Raw genomic sequence first — 16,053 nt, 5'->3', positions numbered from 1 at the left:
TGCCCCTGGTGAAAGCCTTCGAGGGCCCCCATGGCCCAAAAGAGGAAGGTGAGGATTTGGTGTGGGATTCCAGGCCCTTAATAGAGCCAAAGAAAAAAGGCTTGACCTCCCCTCTTATTGAACCTACTTCCACTATCCTCACAGCTGCTCAGACCAAAAAGGGGAGCTAGGCTGGGTCTTTCCCCTTCTCCCTTTCATCAAGGCCCAACAGCTTTATCCCCCCCTCCAAGTGACCCCAGCCCCTTCTCTGCCTCTCTCTGCACCTCCCTCCATCCCCAACGCCACCCCAGCCTCAGCCACTGTGGTCAGCAGACTGACAGCCCCCTAGAGATGTCCAGAACCTGTGACTATGTTACTCTACCTGGTGTGGGGGGACTGGAGCTGTGTGTACCCCAGAAAATCATGTTCCTAAACCTAAAGCATTCTTGTGGGTATGAACCCACTGTAAGTAGGACCTTTGGATGAGGTGACTTCAGTTAAAATGTGGCCCTACTAAATCAGAATGGATTTTAATTCTATTGCTAGAGTCCTTTATAAGAGAATGAAATTGAGAGAGGAAAAGAGAGAGAGAGAAAGAGAGAGAAAGCCACAGAACCCAGAAGAGAACTGAGAAGCCAGGAGAGGCCACCACGTGCCCTGCTGTGTGACAGGGGAGCTCCAGAACACAAGTCTTTGGGAAGAAAGCATCACCTTGATGACACCTTGAATTGGACTTTTTCCTGGCCTCAAAAGCATGAGTCATTAAATTCCCAATGTTCACACCAACCCGCTGCAAGGTGTTTGCTTGAGCAGCCCGGGACTCTAAAACACATGGCAAAGGGGACTTTGCAGATGCAATTAAATGAAGGTCCTTGACATGGGGAGATTTTCCTGGGTTATCTGAGTTGGCCCAATGTCATCACAAGGGTCTTTTCATAAGAGGGAGGCCGGAAGGTGAGAGTCAGAAGAAGGGATGATGGAAGCAGAGATCAAGAGAGAGAGTTTAAGATGTGAGAAGGGGCCATGGGCCAAGGGATGCAGGCAGCTTCTAGAAGCCGGAAAAGGCAAGGAACGGATTCCTCCCTGGAGCTTCCAGAAGGAAGGCAGCCCTGCAACTCCTGGAATTTAGACCTGTAAGAATTGTTTCAGACTTTTGACCTTCGGAACTGTAAGATACGAAACTTGCATTGTTTTAAGCCTCTACGTTTGTAGGAATTTGTTACGGCAGCAAATTTGGCCTCCATTTCACTCACCTGCATGTCTGCAGCAGCTAGCTTTGGTGTCCCTGCTTTCATCCCTGACCCTGCAATTCACTGTCCACCCAGAGGCACAGTTTGGGCATACAACCTTCCAGTGGCTTCTTATAATCCCAACTCCTCACTGAGACTGATAAAGTGCCAGGTGATCTGGTATTTGCCTATCCCCAACCTCATCTACTATAACTCTGCCTCTTGGGCACAGAGTGGCTGCAGTCACACCGGCCTCCTTTCTGCCTCCCAAACAGAACAAGCTTGGTCTCGCCTCAGGGCCTTTGCACTTGCTGTGCCCCAAGCCTGCTTTGTGCTTCCTCCAGGTTTTCCTATGGCTGGCTTCTTCTTGTCTTTTAGGCTGCAAAGAGGCCTTCACTGAGTACCCTAAATCCCCTTCCCATCTCTCTACCCCCTTGCCCTGCTCTACTTCCTTTGCAAAATGTATGCCTGCCCCAAATGATTTATTAGGTTTCCCACCCAAGGCTGTGAATGCCAAAGGGTGTCTTGGCTCACCGTAGGTGTTGTATAAATGTTTATCTCCACCCCTTGCATTTACTAAACCATTACAGCTTTACACACCAACTTCCCATCCCTTCTTAGAGCCTCAGATTTTATTCCTCTGCCCGGATTTGTCTTCGCTATCAAGTCACCTGACCAACAAACTCCTACTCATCCTTCAAAACCCTGCTGGGGCATCACCTCCTTGATGTAACCTGGGAATCCCCATGCATTAGGTGGATCACTCACTGATTCAGCTCAGCAGCGAGTGCCTCCTGGGTGCCAGGCTGAGGTTTATACCCCTCCTCTGACCAGCCCCTTTCCTTGACCTTCACATTGGAGGGCAGGAACCCCACCATATGGCAGCTCTGAGTGGGGTGTTGGCCTCAGCCACCAGATCATAGGCTCAGTGGGTCCGGCACATAACAGGCCCAGTTTAAAGTTTGTTCATCATCTTCAATGCGGGGCAGGGTGGGGAGCGTCTTCCTTACGCATCTCCATCTTGATTCTTGATGGGTTTCCTGAGCAGACAAGCCCATGCTCCACTGCTCTGTCCCCACAATTTCATCCAGGAGTGGGATCAAGGCCAAGCAGGAGTAAACCATGACCTTTTCATGGACCTAACTGCACACAAGAAGCAGGCCCCTTGCCATCAGCCAGTCGGTCAACAAGCCATTCGGGGCCGACAATATGCCAGGTGTGGAGCTGAGCCACAAGCCACTGTGTCGTGTGGATAGTTAAATCGATTCCAATGAAACTGAGTTTAAAACCCAGTCCCACATGACTCCCAGGGGTGTGAACCCCCTGGCAATGCAGGACATGACTCCTGGGGATGAGCCTGGACCCAGCATCGTGGGATTGAGAAAACCTTCCTGGACCAAAAGGGGAAGAGAAATGAAACAAAATAAAAAGCTGACAGATTCCAAATGGGGTCGAGAGGTCACTCTGGTGGACATTCTTACACACTATATAGATAACCCTTTTTAGGTTTTAATGTATTGGAATAGCTAGAAGTAAATAACTGAAACTATCAAACTCCAACCCAGTAGCTTTGATTCTTGAAGATGACCGTATAACAATGTAGCTTACAAGGGGTGACAGTGTGATTGTGAAAACCTTGTGGATCGCACTCCCTTTATCCAGTGTATGGATGGAGAAGTAGAAAAATGGGGACAAAAATTAAATGAAAAAGAAAATAGGTGGGATGGGGGGATGGAATGCTTTGAGTGTTCTTCTTTATTTCTATTCTTATTTTTATCTTTTTTTTTGGAGTAATGAAAATGTTGAGAAATTGACTGAGGTGATGAATGCACAACCATACGATGGTGCTGTGAACAACTGACTGTACACTGTGGATGACTGTATGGTATGTATGTCTCAATAAAACTGAATTTTAAAAATACATGATCATCAGCTTTAAAAAAAAAATAGACTAAATGGTAATCCTTATGAATAATAACTTTGAAAAAAAAAAAAACACCAACCAGGCCCAGCCACATGGTGAGTACCCTGGGGTCAACTCTGCCATGGGGCTGGTGGCCTGGTGACATAAGGGATCATGAAATAATCACCCACTGGGTGGGGGTGGGGACCTGTGGGACACGTCGAAGGGGGCTGGTGAGTTGGGGCAGGAGGGGGCACAGCTTGGGGAAGGCCTGGAGGGGGCTGGAGGGCTGGGGGTGGATCCCAGGGTGGGGGCGTCGGATGGGAAGGAGCGAGCTCTCCCCGGGAGCCGTGGGAATCACGGGTTGGGGGGGTCCCCTCGGGGTCTTACAGCTCCACCACGGGCTTCCAAGGGGTGTCGTAGTAGACGAGGCCGGGACAGCCCAGCAGGTCATATCGGTACGTCACGACCAGGTCCTTGGCCGCCTCCTGCCCGAGGAAGTTGGGGTCGTAGGACGTCCTGCAGGTGAGGGGGTGGCGGACATGGGGTGGGGTCACTAGGTGGCCCGAGACACCCGAGGGTCCCCAGCCTCGCTTTCCTCTCTGTACACTGCAACAGCTCGGAGAGGGAGGAAGGTATCATGCATGGTGGAGCGGGGGGCTCAAAATTACCTGCGAGCATCCTGCATGCTCCCCTGTCCGTGCGCCCCTGTCCGCGCGTCCCGACGGCCGCTCTCGGTCTCAGTTATGGACAGACGGCTGCCCCCCGCCCCCCTGCCTCTCCCTGGATGCTTTCTTGGCCAGGGACCAATTTAATAAACCATCCTCCATTCTCCGTCGGCGCGTGCAGGCCCGATGGCGGCGTGGAGGGGGGCGGCGGTGCCCCTGGGGTAGCTGGGGGTGTCCCGGGAGGAGGTGGGTGGCCGGGAAAGCCTTGGCTCACCTCTCAATGACGTAGGTGTAGTTATCCTGGAGGGTCACCGGGTCGAGGACGCCTTTGGAGCAGGCTGAGATTTCGCTGCGAGTGGGAGAAGATGGTGAGAAGGTGGTGACGGGCCACCCAACCTCGCTTGGAATTGAAGAATCGGTAATGAGAACCACGAGGGGTGATGCCCTCATGGGTTCCAACTCTGATGTGGAGGTGGGGGGGATGGGAAATGGCCCCTGACACATCAGTCTTGGGAGGTGGCCAGTCTGGCCTTGGGGGATGGCATTTTGGCAATTTGCTCCCAGAAGCTCACCCCAGCCCTGGTGGCACACAAAGGAGTGTGCGCAGCTTGGCATACAGCCACAAATATTCCTAACGAGGAGGACAGCTCGTCAGGAGTGTTCCTGCAAAGGAACACTACACAGCTATTAAAAAGGACGAGCCAACCCCACCATCTGTGGCCAACTGGTTTCCAACAAGGGGAACAGATCCACCCGGTGGAGTAGAAGTGTTTTCAACAAATGGGGCTGGGAAAACTGGATGTCCCATGCAAAAGAATGAAGAAAGACCCCTATCTCACACCATATTAACAAAATTGACTCAAAATAGATCAAAGATCTAGATAGAAGAGCCAATAATATAAACCTCCTAGAAGAAAATATAGGGAAGCACCTTCAGAACCTTGTGTTAGGTGATGGTTTCTTAAATTTTACAACAAAAGGACAAGAAGCAAAATAAAAAAATAGATAAATGGGACCTCGTCAAAACTGAAAACTTTTGTGCATCTATGGATATTATCAGGGAAATGAAAAGACAACCTATAGATGGGGAGAACATATTTGGAAACCATGTATCTGACAAGGGTTTAATGTCCGGAGTATTTAAAGAACTCCTACAACTCAACAACGAAAAGACAAACAATCTAATTAAAAAGTGGGCAAAGGACTTGAATAGACATTTATCCAATGCAGATACACAAATAACCAATAAGCACATGAAAAGATGCTCGGCATCATTAGCCATTAGGGAAACCACAACAAGAGACCACTTCACAATCACTAGAAAGGCTGTTATTAAAAAATTGAAAACCACAAGTGTTGGAGAGGATGTAGAGAAATTGGAAGACTCATTTGCTGCTGGTGGGAATGTAAAATGGTGCAGCTGCTGTGCAAGACAGTTCGGTGGTTCCTCAGAAATTTAAGGATAGAATTACCATATGACCCAGCAATCCCCCTACTAAGTATACACTCAAAAGAACTGAAAGCAAGGACTTGGACAGACATTTGCACATCAGTGTTCACAGCAGCATTATTTCAGAATAGCCAAAAGGCAGAAGCAACCCAAGTGTCCATTGATGGATGAATGGAGAAACAAAATGGGGTCCATCCATACAATGGACTATTATTCAGCCATAAATAGGAATGAAGTTCTGATATGTGTGACAACATGGATGAACCCTGAAGACATCATACTCAGTGAAAGAAGCCAGACACATGATCCCATTGATATGAAATTTCCAGGATAGAGAAATCCATAGAGACAGAAACCAGACTGGTGGTTTCCAGGGGCTGGAGGAGGGAGAATGGGGAGTGACCGCTTAATGGGTACAGGCTCTTATTTTGGAGTGATGGAATGTTCTGGAACTAGTTAGAGGTGGTGGCTCCACAAAATCCTGAATGTACTAAAGAATATTGGAATGTTCACTTTAAAATGGTTACATTTCTGTTTTGTGAATTTCACCTCAATAACTTAAAAAGTATATTAGACAGAAGAGTTGAGAGGTCCTTCTGGAGGTTAGCCTCATGCAAGCTTCAGCCAGATATTGCAAATTGCCATGGTATGCCAAGCCCCAACCAACAGTCTTCCTGAAAACCCTAAAGAAAACCCAGCGCTCGATCTAAGACTCTATAAAAGTTTTACTTAAGTTTATTTTTCAGAAATTTTAAACCCCCAGATTGTTCCTATGCCATATAAGCCCTGAAACTTAGAGATGTCCGTCCCTCCCAGAACATCAACCAGTTGCATTCCCTTACCCTATAATGTCAACACCCCTTTTCAGCATGAAGAAGTTAGAATGGTCATCGCCCAAACATCCCTGAAGACTGAGAAAATGATCAAATGAGAGGGAGGAGTTGTAACAGAGAAGTTAGGATTTAACAAATGTTTATGACTACTGAATCATTTTATAGGTATTTCTTTTTAGTTTCTAATGTATTAGAGGAGCCAGAAGGAAATACCTGAAATTGTGGAACTGTACCCCATACTATACTTGGAGATTTGCTCTACGACTATCTGTTAAACTGTATTTTGAAATCTATCATTTTTCTGTATATATGTTATATTCCACAATAAAAAGTGTTCTTTAAAAAAGTATATTAGATATAATATCATAGATATACTAGATATAATGTGAAAAAGGGGAAGGGACAAATGATCCCAGTTCCATTACAAGAAAAGGGGGAACATAAGTAAGTGTCTTGGTTTGCCGGAGCTGCTACGACAAACACCACACAATGGGTCAGCTTGAGCAATGAGCATTTGTTGGCTCACAGTTTCTGACACTGGAAGTCCCCAAATCAAGTTCTCCATGGGCCGTGCTCTTTCCCAGAGTCTGAGGCATTCTGGTGTTGGCTTGCCACAGTCCCTGGTGCTCCTTGGCTGTGCAATCCCAGCCTCCGTCACATTCTTCTGGTGTCTTCCAGCTGCTCCCTGTGCCCTCCGTGACTTCTCTTTATAAGGCCTCCAGTTATCTGAGTCCATTAAAGCCTCCTGATTCTGCTGGGTGACACCTTACATGTCCTGGCTGTGACAAGTTCCACCCACACGGACGTGGATTAAGAGTGAGATCGGATGGGGGCGCGTGATCCAATCCACCACAAGAGTATGCAAAGGACATATCGGGACATATGATCCCTTCCCTGGAGCCTGATAACTTAGAGAAAAATTCCATAACGCCAGGATGACTGCCATTTGGGTCAGATGATTCTTGGCTGTGGTGGGGGTGCCCCATGGACTGCATGTGTGTTGCATTTTGTTTTGTTTTGTTTAGAAGTGCCTGTTCAAACCTTTTGCCCATTTTTTCTCTATTTCTTGTCTATTCCTATGTCTTTTAAAAATCAATTTGTACTATAATGCCTCACCAATATGGACTAACTACAATGTGTAAACTCAGAACTGAATCTTAGAACACAGCCTAATGTGAACATGATTATTGTAATAGTCCCTAGATTGTAAGCTCTCACAGCAGTTAACTCTACTCCTGAATTGTAATGCCTGTCTCTAAACTCTGAGATGCTGATCCCTTAGTGTATAACCTGATTGGTCTCTGGAACAATGCATATCTCTGAGACACCTGAAACTCAGAGCTAGAGCTTGGCAGATATGAATGTCAGTATTAGCGCATACAGCAACTGTTAAAAAAAAAAAAAAAAAAAAGCTGAAAAAGAGCCCAGATTTCAATTAGAGATATGAATGAAGCAGATCTGGTTAAGACTAGGGCAAACCAGGCCAAAGGGTAAAGGTCGAAACTGACTGTGTTTTCAAACTTCAACTTCCATATGAGACCAAGGGAAGCAATATCTATTTGGTGCAGGATCTATATTTTCTAAACAGTATAACTCTACAGTCAGTTTGTTCAAACACCACAATTATATGGATCTTTGAATAGGAAGTGAGATATGGTAGGTTAGTATAGGTTAGAGTGAAACAGTGACACATCCTAAAGTAATCTGGGCACAGAAAAAAATATATATATTTACAGCCTCCCCCCCCTACCCTGAGGAGCTGGGGGAAAGTGCAACAGAAGTGTTGGACTTCCTCACTTGGACTGGTGTTGATGTTGTCACAAACATTGGGACTGGCCGTTTTACGTGCTGAGCCCTCAATCATGGGACTTGCCCTTATGGAAGCTCGTTACTGCAAAGGAGAGGCTAAATTTGCATATAATTGTGCCTAAGAGTCTCTCCCTGAGTACCTCTTTGTTGCTCAGATGTGGCCCTCTCTCTCTCTAACTAAGCCACCTCAGCAGGTGAACCCACTGCCCTCCCCTCTACGTGGGACCCAACACCCAGGGGTGTAAATCTCCCTGGCACGCAGAATATGACTCCCCGGGGATGAATCTGGACCCGGCATCGTGGGATTGAGAATATCTTCTTGACCAAAAATGAGATGAAATAGTTTCAGTGGCTGAGAGATTCCAAATGGAGTCTAGAGGTCACTCTGGTGGACATTCTTATGCACTATATAGATAACATCTCTTAGGTTTTAATGTATTGGAATAGCTAGAACTAAATATCTGAAACTACCAAACTCCAACCCAGTAGTCTGGACTCCTGAAGGCGATTATATAATAATGTAGATTACAAGGGGTGACAGTGTGATTGTGAAGACCTTGTGGATCACACCCCCTTTATCTAGCGTATGGATGGATGAATAGAAAAATGGGGATAAAAACTAAATGACAAATAGGGTGGGATGGGAGGGATGGTTTGGGTGTTCTTTTTTTACTTTTATTTTTTATTCTGATTCTGATTCTTTCTGATGTAAGGAAAATGTTCAGAAATAGATTGTGGTGATGAATGTATAACTATATGATCATACTGTGAACGTTGATTGTATAATATGGATGATTGTATGGTATGTGAATATATTTCAATAAAACTGAATTTAAAAAAAATTAAAAATAAAAAAAATCAATTTGTGTTCTGGTATAAGGAAAATTTTCAAAAATAGATTGGGGTGATGAATGCACAACTATATGATGGTACTGTGAACAGTTGATTGTCCACTATGGATGATTGTATGGTATGTGAATTTATCTCAATAAAACTGAATTTAATTAAAAAATCAATTTGTCGGGTTATACTGCTATGTATATATGTTAAAGTCCACAATAAAGAAATGCATTTAAAAAATTGATTTGTGGGAAATATTTATAAATTCTGGGTTCAAGTCCTTTTACCTTTTTGGTTACATGTGTAGCAAATGCCTTCCCACACTCTTTATGGCCAACGTGTTTTGTATCTTGCTTTAAAAGCCTTTCCCACACATATTTTTTTTTCTTTTTTCTCTCATATCTTTTTATTGTAGAATATAACATATATACACAAAAGTGATAACTTTCCAAGTGCAATTTAACAAGTAGCTAGAGAGCAAAATTCAAAGAATATTATAGGTTACAATTCTGCAGTTTTAGTTATGTCCTTATTAAGAAATATAACATATATACAAAAAGGTACTATCTTTCAAAGTATGATTTAAAAAGTAGATATAGAGGAAATTTCCAAAGTTGTTATCAGTTATAGTACCATAGTTTCAGTTATCTCCTTATTGTGAAATACAACATATATACAAAAAAGTATGGCTTTCAAATTACAATTTAAACAAGTAGCTATAAACAAATTTCAAAAGCCGCTACATTTGAAATGTAGCATCCACCATTTACAGTGCCACCATTTCGATTCTCTTTCCTTCTAGCTATTCTAATACCTTAGCAACTAAGAAAAAGAAAATTATTTAGAGATTCAGTATTCATCATCCTTTGTTAAATTCCATCTTGTCTGTTGCTGCCCCTTCCTCTAGTTTAATCACTTTCCTTATCTTCAAGGATGTCTGGGCAGTGACCATCCCAACCTGTTCATGTTGAAAAGGGGTGTCGACTTTGTGGGAAAAGGGGACACATCTGGTTGATGTTCTTGAAGAGGCTGTTGCCTCTGGGTTTCAGGACTTAGCTGGCACAGGAGCTCTCTGAAGGATTTAAGTTTAACAATCGTCACCCCTATCCATCCCCATACCTTTGAATTCACCACCATTAACACATCTGAACATATTAGATTATCATTCCCCCTCCACATATATTATTTTTATATGTAATTTATTTTTTCCTTTTTTTTAACTTTTTTTTCTTTTTTAAATCAACTGTATGAAAAAAAAAATACAATAAAAGAACATTTCAAAGAGACCATAACAAGGGAGTAAGAAAAAGACAACTAACCTAAGATAACTGCTTTACTTCCAACCTGTTCCTACTTTATCCCAAGAAAGTTACCTAATATAGCAACATTTCTGTGAACTTGTTCCTACTATATCCATCAAAAATTAACAGACCATAGTCATTCCTGGGCATCCCCAGAATGTTAAATAGCTTATCTGTTCTTCTTGGATTATTGTTCCCCCTTCCTTAATTGCTCTCTATCGCTAGTTCCCCTACATTCTACATTATAAACCATTTGTTTTACATTTTTCAAAGTCACATTAGTGGTAGCATATAATATTTCTCTTTTTGTGCCTGGCTTATTTCGCTTAGCATTATGTCTTCAAGGTTCATCCATGTTGTCACATGTTTCACGAGATCGTTCCTTCTTACTGCCGTGTAGTATTCCATCGTGTGTATATACCACATTTTATTTATCCACTCATCTGTTGAAGGACATTTGGGTTGTTTCCATCTCTTGGCAATTGTGAATAATGCTGCTATGAACATTGGCGTGCAGATAATCTGTTCGTGTCACTGCTTTCCGATCTTCCGGGTATATACCGAGAAGTGCAATCGCTGGATTGAATGGTAATTCTATATCTAGTTTTCTAAGGAACTGCCAGACTGACTTCCAGAGTGGCTGAACCATTATACAGTCCCATCAACAATGAATAAGAGTTCCAATTTCTCCACATCCGCTCCAGAATTTGTAGTTTCCTGTTTGTTTAATGGCAGCCACTCTAATCGGTGTGAGATGGTATCTCATTGTGGTCTTAATTTGCATCTCTCTAATAGCTAGTGAAGCTGAACATTATTTCATGTGTTTCTTGGCCATTTGTATTTCCTCTTCAGAGAACTGTCTTTTCATATCTTTTGCCCATTTTATAATTGGGCTGTCTGTACTATTGTCATTGAGTTGTAGGATTTCTTTATACATGCAACATATCAGTCTTTTGTCAGATACATGGTTTCCAAAAATTTTTTCCCATTGAGTTGGCTGCCTCTTTACCTTTTTGAGAAATTCCTTTGAGGTGCAGAAACTTCTAAGCTTGAGGAGTTCCCATTTATCTATTTTTCCTTTTGTTGCTTGTGCTTTGGGTTTAAAATCTAGGAAGTGGCCGCCTAATACAAGGTCTTGAAGATGTTTTCCTACATTATCTTCAAGTTTTATGGTACTTTCTTTTATATTCAGATCTTTGGTCCATTTTGAGTTAATTTTTGTGTAGGGTGTGAGGTAGGGGTCCTCTTCCATTCTTTTGGATATGGATATCCAACTCTCCCAGCCCCATTTGTTGAAAAGACCATTATGACTCAGTTCAGTGACTTTAGGGGCCTTATCAAAGATCAGTCGGACATAGATCTGAGGGTCTATCTCTGAATTCTCAATTCGATTCCATTGATCTATATGTCTATCTTTGTGCCAGTACCATGCTGTTTTGGCAACTGTGGCTTTATAATAAGCTTCAAAGTCAGGGAGTGTAAGTCCTCCCACTTCGTTTTTCTTTTTTAGAGTGTCTTTAGCAATTCGAGGCATCTTCCCTTTCCAAATAAATTTGATAACTAGCTTTTCCAAGTCTGCAAAGTAGGTTGTTGGAATTTTGATTGGGATTGCATTGAATCTGTAGATGAGTTTCGGTAGAATTGACATCTTAATGACATTTAGCCTTCCTATCCATGAACATGGAATATTTTTCCATCTTTTAAGGTCCCCTTCTATTTCTTTTAGTAGAGTTATGTAGTTTTTTTTTTTGTATAGGTCTTTTACATCTTTGGTTAAGTTTATTCCTAGGTACTTGATTTTTTTAGTAGCTTTTGAAAATGGTATCTTTTTCTTGAGTGTCTCTTCAGTTTGTTCATTTCTAGCATATAGAAACATTACTGACTTATGTGCATTAATCTTGTAGTCCGCTACTTTGCTAAATTTGTTTATTAGCTCTAGTAGCTGTATCATCGATTTCTCAGGGTATTCCAGATATAAGATCATATCATCTGCAAACAATGACAGTTTTACTTCTTCTTTTCCAATTTGGATGCCTTTTATTTCTTTGTCTTGCCGGATTGCCCTGGCTAGCACTTCCAGCACAATGTTGAATAACAGTGGTGACAGCGGGCATCCTTGTCTTGTTCCTGATCTTAGAGGGAAGGCTTTCAGTCTCTCACCATTGAGCACTCTGCTGGCTGTGGGTTTTTCATATATGCTCTTTATCATATTGAGGAAGTTTCCTTCAATTCCTACCTTTTGAAGTGTTTTTATAAAAAACGGATGTTGGATTTTATCAAATGCTTTTTCAGCATCTATTGAGATGATCATTTGATTGTTCCCTTTTGAATTTTTAATGTGTTGTAATACATTGATTGATTTTCTTATGTTGAACCATCCTTGCATGCCTGGAATGAACCCCACTTGGTCATGGTGTATGATTTTTTTAATGTGTTTTTGGATTCGATTTGCAAGTATTTTGTTGAGGATTTTTGCATCTATATTCATTAGGGAGATTGGCCGTTAGTTTTCCTTTTTTGTAGCATCTTTGCCTGGTTTTGGTATTAGATTGATGTTAGCTTCATAAAATGAGTTAGGTAGTGTTCCATTTTCTTCAATGTTTTGAAAGAGTTTGAGTAAGATTGGTGTCAGTTCTTTCTGGAAAGTTTGGTAGAATTCCCCTGTGAAGCCATCTGGCCCTGGGAATTTATTTGTGGGAAGATTTTTGATGACTGATTGGATCTCTTTGCTTGTTATGGGTTGATTGAGGTCCTCTATTTCTTCTCTGGTCAGTCTAGGTTGTTCATATGTTTCCAGGAAATTGTCCATTTCCTCTACATTATCCAGTTTGTTGCCATACAGTTGTTCATAGTATCCTCTTATAATGTTTTTAATTTCTTCAGGATCTGCAGTTATGTCACCTTTTTCATTCATTATTTTGTTTATATGGGTCTTCTCTCATTTTGATTTTGTCAGTCTAGCTAGGGGCTTGTCAATCTTGTTGATCTTCTCAAAGAACCAACTTTTGGTGATATTTATCCTCTCTATTGTTTTTTTGTTCTCTATGTCATTTATTTCTGCTTTAATCCATGTTATTTCTTTTCTTCTACTTGGTTTAGGATTGGTTTGATGTTCATTTTCTAGCTTCTGCAGTTGATCCATTAGTTCTTTACTTTTGGCTCTTTCTTCCTTTTCAATATATGCGTTTAGTGCTATAAATTCACCCCCGAGTACCGCTTTTGCTGCATCCCATAGGTTTTGGTATGTTGTGTTCTCATTTTCATTCGTCTCTATATATTTAGCAATTTCTCTTGCTATTTCTTCTTTAACCCACTGATTGTTTAGGAGTGTGTTGTTTAACCTCCAGGTATTTGTGAATTTTCTAAGTCTCTGATGGTTATTGACTTCTAATTGTATTCCATTGTGGTCAGAGAATGTGCTTTGAATAATTTCAATCTTTTTAAATTTACTGAGGCTTGTTTTATGTCCCAGCATATGATCTATTCTGGAGAAAGTTCCGTGAGCACTAGAGAAGTATGTGTATCCTGGTGATTTGGGATGTAATGTTCTGTATATGTCTGTTAAATCTAATTCATTTATCAGATTGTTTAGGTTTTCAGTTTCCTTATTGGTCTTCTGTCTGGTTGATCTATCTATAGGAGAGAGTGATGTGTTGAAGTCTCCCACAATTATTGTGGAAACATCAATTGCTTCCTTTAGTTCTGCCAGTGTTTCTCTCATGTATTTTGTGGCACCTTGATTGGGTGCATAGACATTTATGATTGTTATTTCTTCTTGTTGAATTGCCCCTTTTATTAGTATGTAGTGGCCTTCTTTGTCTCTCAAAACATCCCTGCATTTGAAGTCTATTTTATCTGAGATTCATATTGCTACATCTGCTTTCTTTTGGCTGTAGCTTGCATGAAATATTTTTTTTCCATCCTTTCACTTTCAATTTCTTTGTGTCCCTGTGTCTAAGATGAGTCTCTTGTATGCAACATATTGATGGTTCATTTTTTTTGATCCATTCTGCGAATCTATATCTTTTAATTGGTGAGTTGAATCCATTTACATTCAACGTTATAACCGTGAAGGCATTTCTTGAATCAGCCATCTTATCCTTTGGTTTATGTTTGTCATATATATTTTTCCCCTCTCTCTATTAATATCCTTTATTGTACCCATACCGAATCTCTTTAGTACTGAACCTTTCTCCAGGTCTCTCTGTCCTTTCTTTGTTTCTCTGTCTGTAGGGCTCCCTTTAGTATCTCCAGTAGGGCAGGTCTCTTGTTAGCAAATTCTCTCAGCATTTGTTTGTCTGTGAAAAATTTAAGCTCTCCCTCAAATTTGAAGGAGAGCTTTGCTGGATAAAGAATTCTTGGTTGGAAATTTTTTTCTCTCAGAATTTTAAAAATATGATGCCAATGCCTTCTCGCCTCCATGGTGGCTGCTGAGTAGTCACTACTTAGTCTTATGCTGTTTCCTTTGTATGTGGTGAATTGCTTTTCTCTTGCTGCTTTCAGAACTTGCTCCTTCTCTTCCGTGTTAGACAGTGTGATCAGAATACGTCTCGGGGTGGGTTTATTTGGATTTATTCTATTTGGAGTTCACTGAGCATTTATGATTTGTGTATTTATGTTGTTTAGAAGATTTGGGAAGTTTTCCCCAACAATTTCTTTGAATACTCTTCCTAGACCTTTACCCTTTTCTTCCCCTTCTGGAACACCAATGAGTCTTATATTTGGACGTTTTATATTATCTATCATATCCCTGAGGTCTGTTTTGATTTTTCAATTTTTTTTCCCCAATCTTTCTTTTATGCTTTCATTTTCCATTCTGTCATCTTCCAGGTCACTGATTCGTTGTTCAACTTCCTCTAGTCTTGTACTATGAGTGTCCAGAATCTTTTTAATTTGGCCAACAGTTTCTTTAATTTCCATAAGATCATCCATTTTTTTATTTAGTCTTGCAATGTCTTCTTTATGCTCTTCTAGGGTCTTCTTGATATCCTTTGTATCCCGTACTATGGTCTCATTGTTCATCTTTAGTTCTTTGAGTAGCTGCTCTAGGTGCTGTGTCTCTTCTGATCTTTTGATTTGGGTGTTTGGGCTTGGGTTACCCATATCGTCTGGTTTTTTCATATGCTTTATAATTTTCTGTTGTTTTTGGCCTCTTGGCATTTGCTGAACTTGAAAGGGTTCTTTTAGGATTTGCAGACCAATTGAAGTCCTTATCTCTAATTTATCAGATCTACAGCTTCGTCGAGTACACTTTCTCTAACTAACCAGCAGGTGGTGTCCACGAGCCACCTGTTCTCCACAAGCCAGTTCTCCCCTGCTTTGCCTTTGTGGTGAGTGCGGGAGTGAGTCTTGTGGGGTCCAATTGCTGTACCAAGCTTGCGTGTGTAGTTGGTGTTGCCCGCCCTGTATATGGGGCGTGTTTCTGGGCAGTCAGGGAGAGGGGTGGCTCTAACAATCAAATCTCCCTGGTGATCCTGGAGTTTTAAAGCTGCTGCAATAGTCTAATTCTTCAGTTCAGTCCTGCCACAGTTTGTCTCTGCCACTGACCCACAAGTCCTTGGTATTGGAGTATGGCTCCTGAGACTTGCAAGTGGGTCCCTCTTCCAGGCCGTGCACCCCCTGGTCCTCTGTTGAGGGATGACTGTGCTATGTCACAGGTGAGTGCCGTCTCCCCAGGGCGGTTCTGGGCTGCTGGGCTGTGTAGGGAGGCTCCCAGTCTGCTGAACTGATGGCTGAATGGGGCTTTGTTAATTCACACTGCTCCACCTTCCCAACTCTGGGACAATCAGCTGAGGTTGCAGGGAAGGCTAACGTCCATGCCCAGTTTTGTGGTGTGTGCCTGTTATTTGAAGCACTTCCGTCACACTGGGTTGTCTGGGGCAGCTCTGGGCTATGGGGCTGGCGATGAGCAGGAGTGTTTCCTGTCCACCAGGATGATGGCTGTGAGTGGACACTCCCCTTTTCTTGGGAAGTTGTGGTGTTTAGTGAATTTTCTCAGCCACTGGATTACTGCCTTTTGTCTCAGAGATCTCTTAGTTCTG

General features: G+C 42.2%; 1 protein-coding gene across 1 annotated transcript in view; it reads right to left on the bottom strand.

Annotated features, from left to right (window-relative positions):
• The window catches only part of CATSPERD (cation channel sperm associated auxiliary subunit delta), a 99,686-nt gene that overhangs the window by 12,277 nt on the left and 71,356 nt on the right, over positions 1-16,053 (bottom strand). The window contains exons 18-19 of the mRNA XM_037823991.1: positions 4,054-4,128; positions 3,502-3,630 (exon numbers count right to left, since the gene is read on the bottom strand). Coding sequence (XP_037679919.1) covers positions 3,502-3,630; positions 4,054-4,128 — 204 coding nt within the window. The remainder of the gene's footprint in view (positions 1-3,501; positions 3,631-4,053; positions 4,129-16,053) is intronic.

The sequence above is a fragment of the Choloepus didactylus genome, assembly GCF_015220235.1.
Source record: "Choloepus didactylus isolate mChoDid1 chromosome 25 unlocalized genomic scaffold, mChoDid1.pri SUPER_25_unloc1, whole genome shotgun sequence".
Lineage (NCBI taxonomy): Eukaryota > Metazoa > Chordata > Mammalia > Pilosa > Megalonychidae > Choloepus > Choloepus didactylus.
Note: the sequence above shows the minus strand (reverse complement) of the source record. Positions and strands in the feature narration are given on the sequence as shown.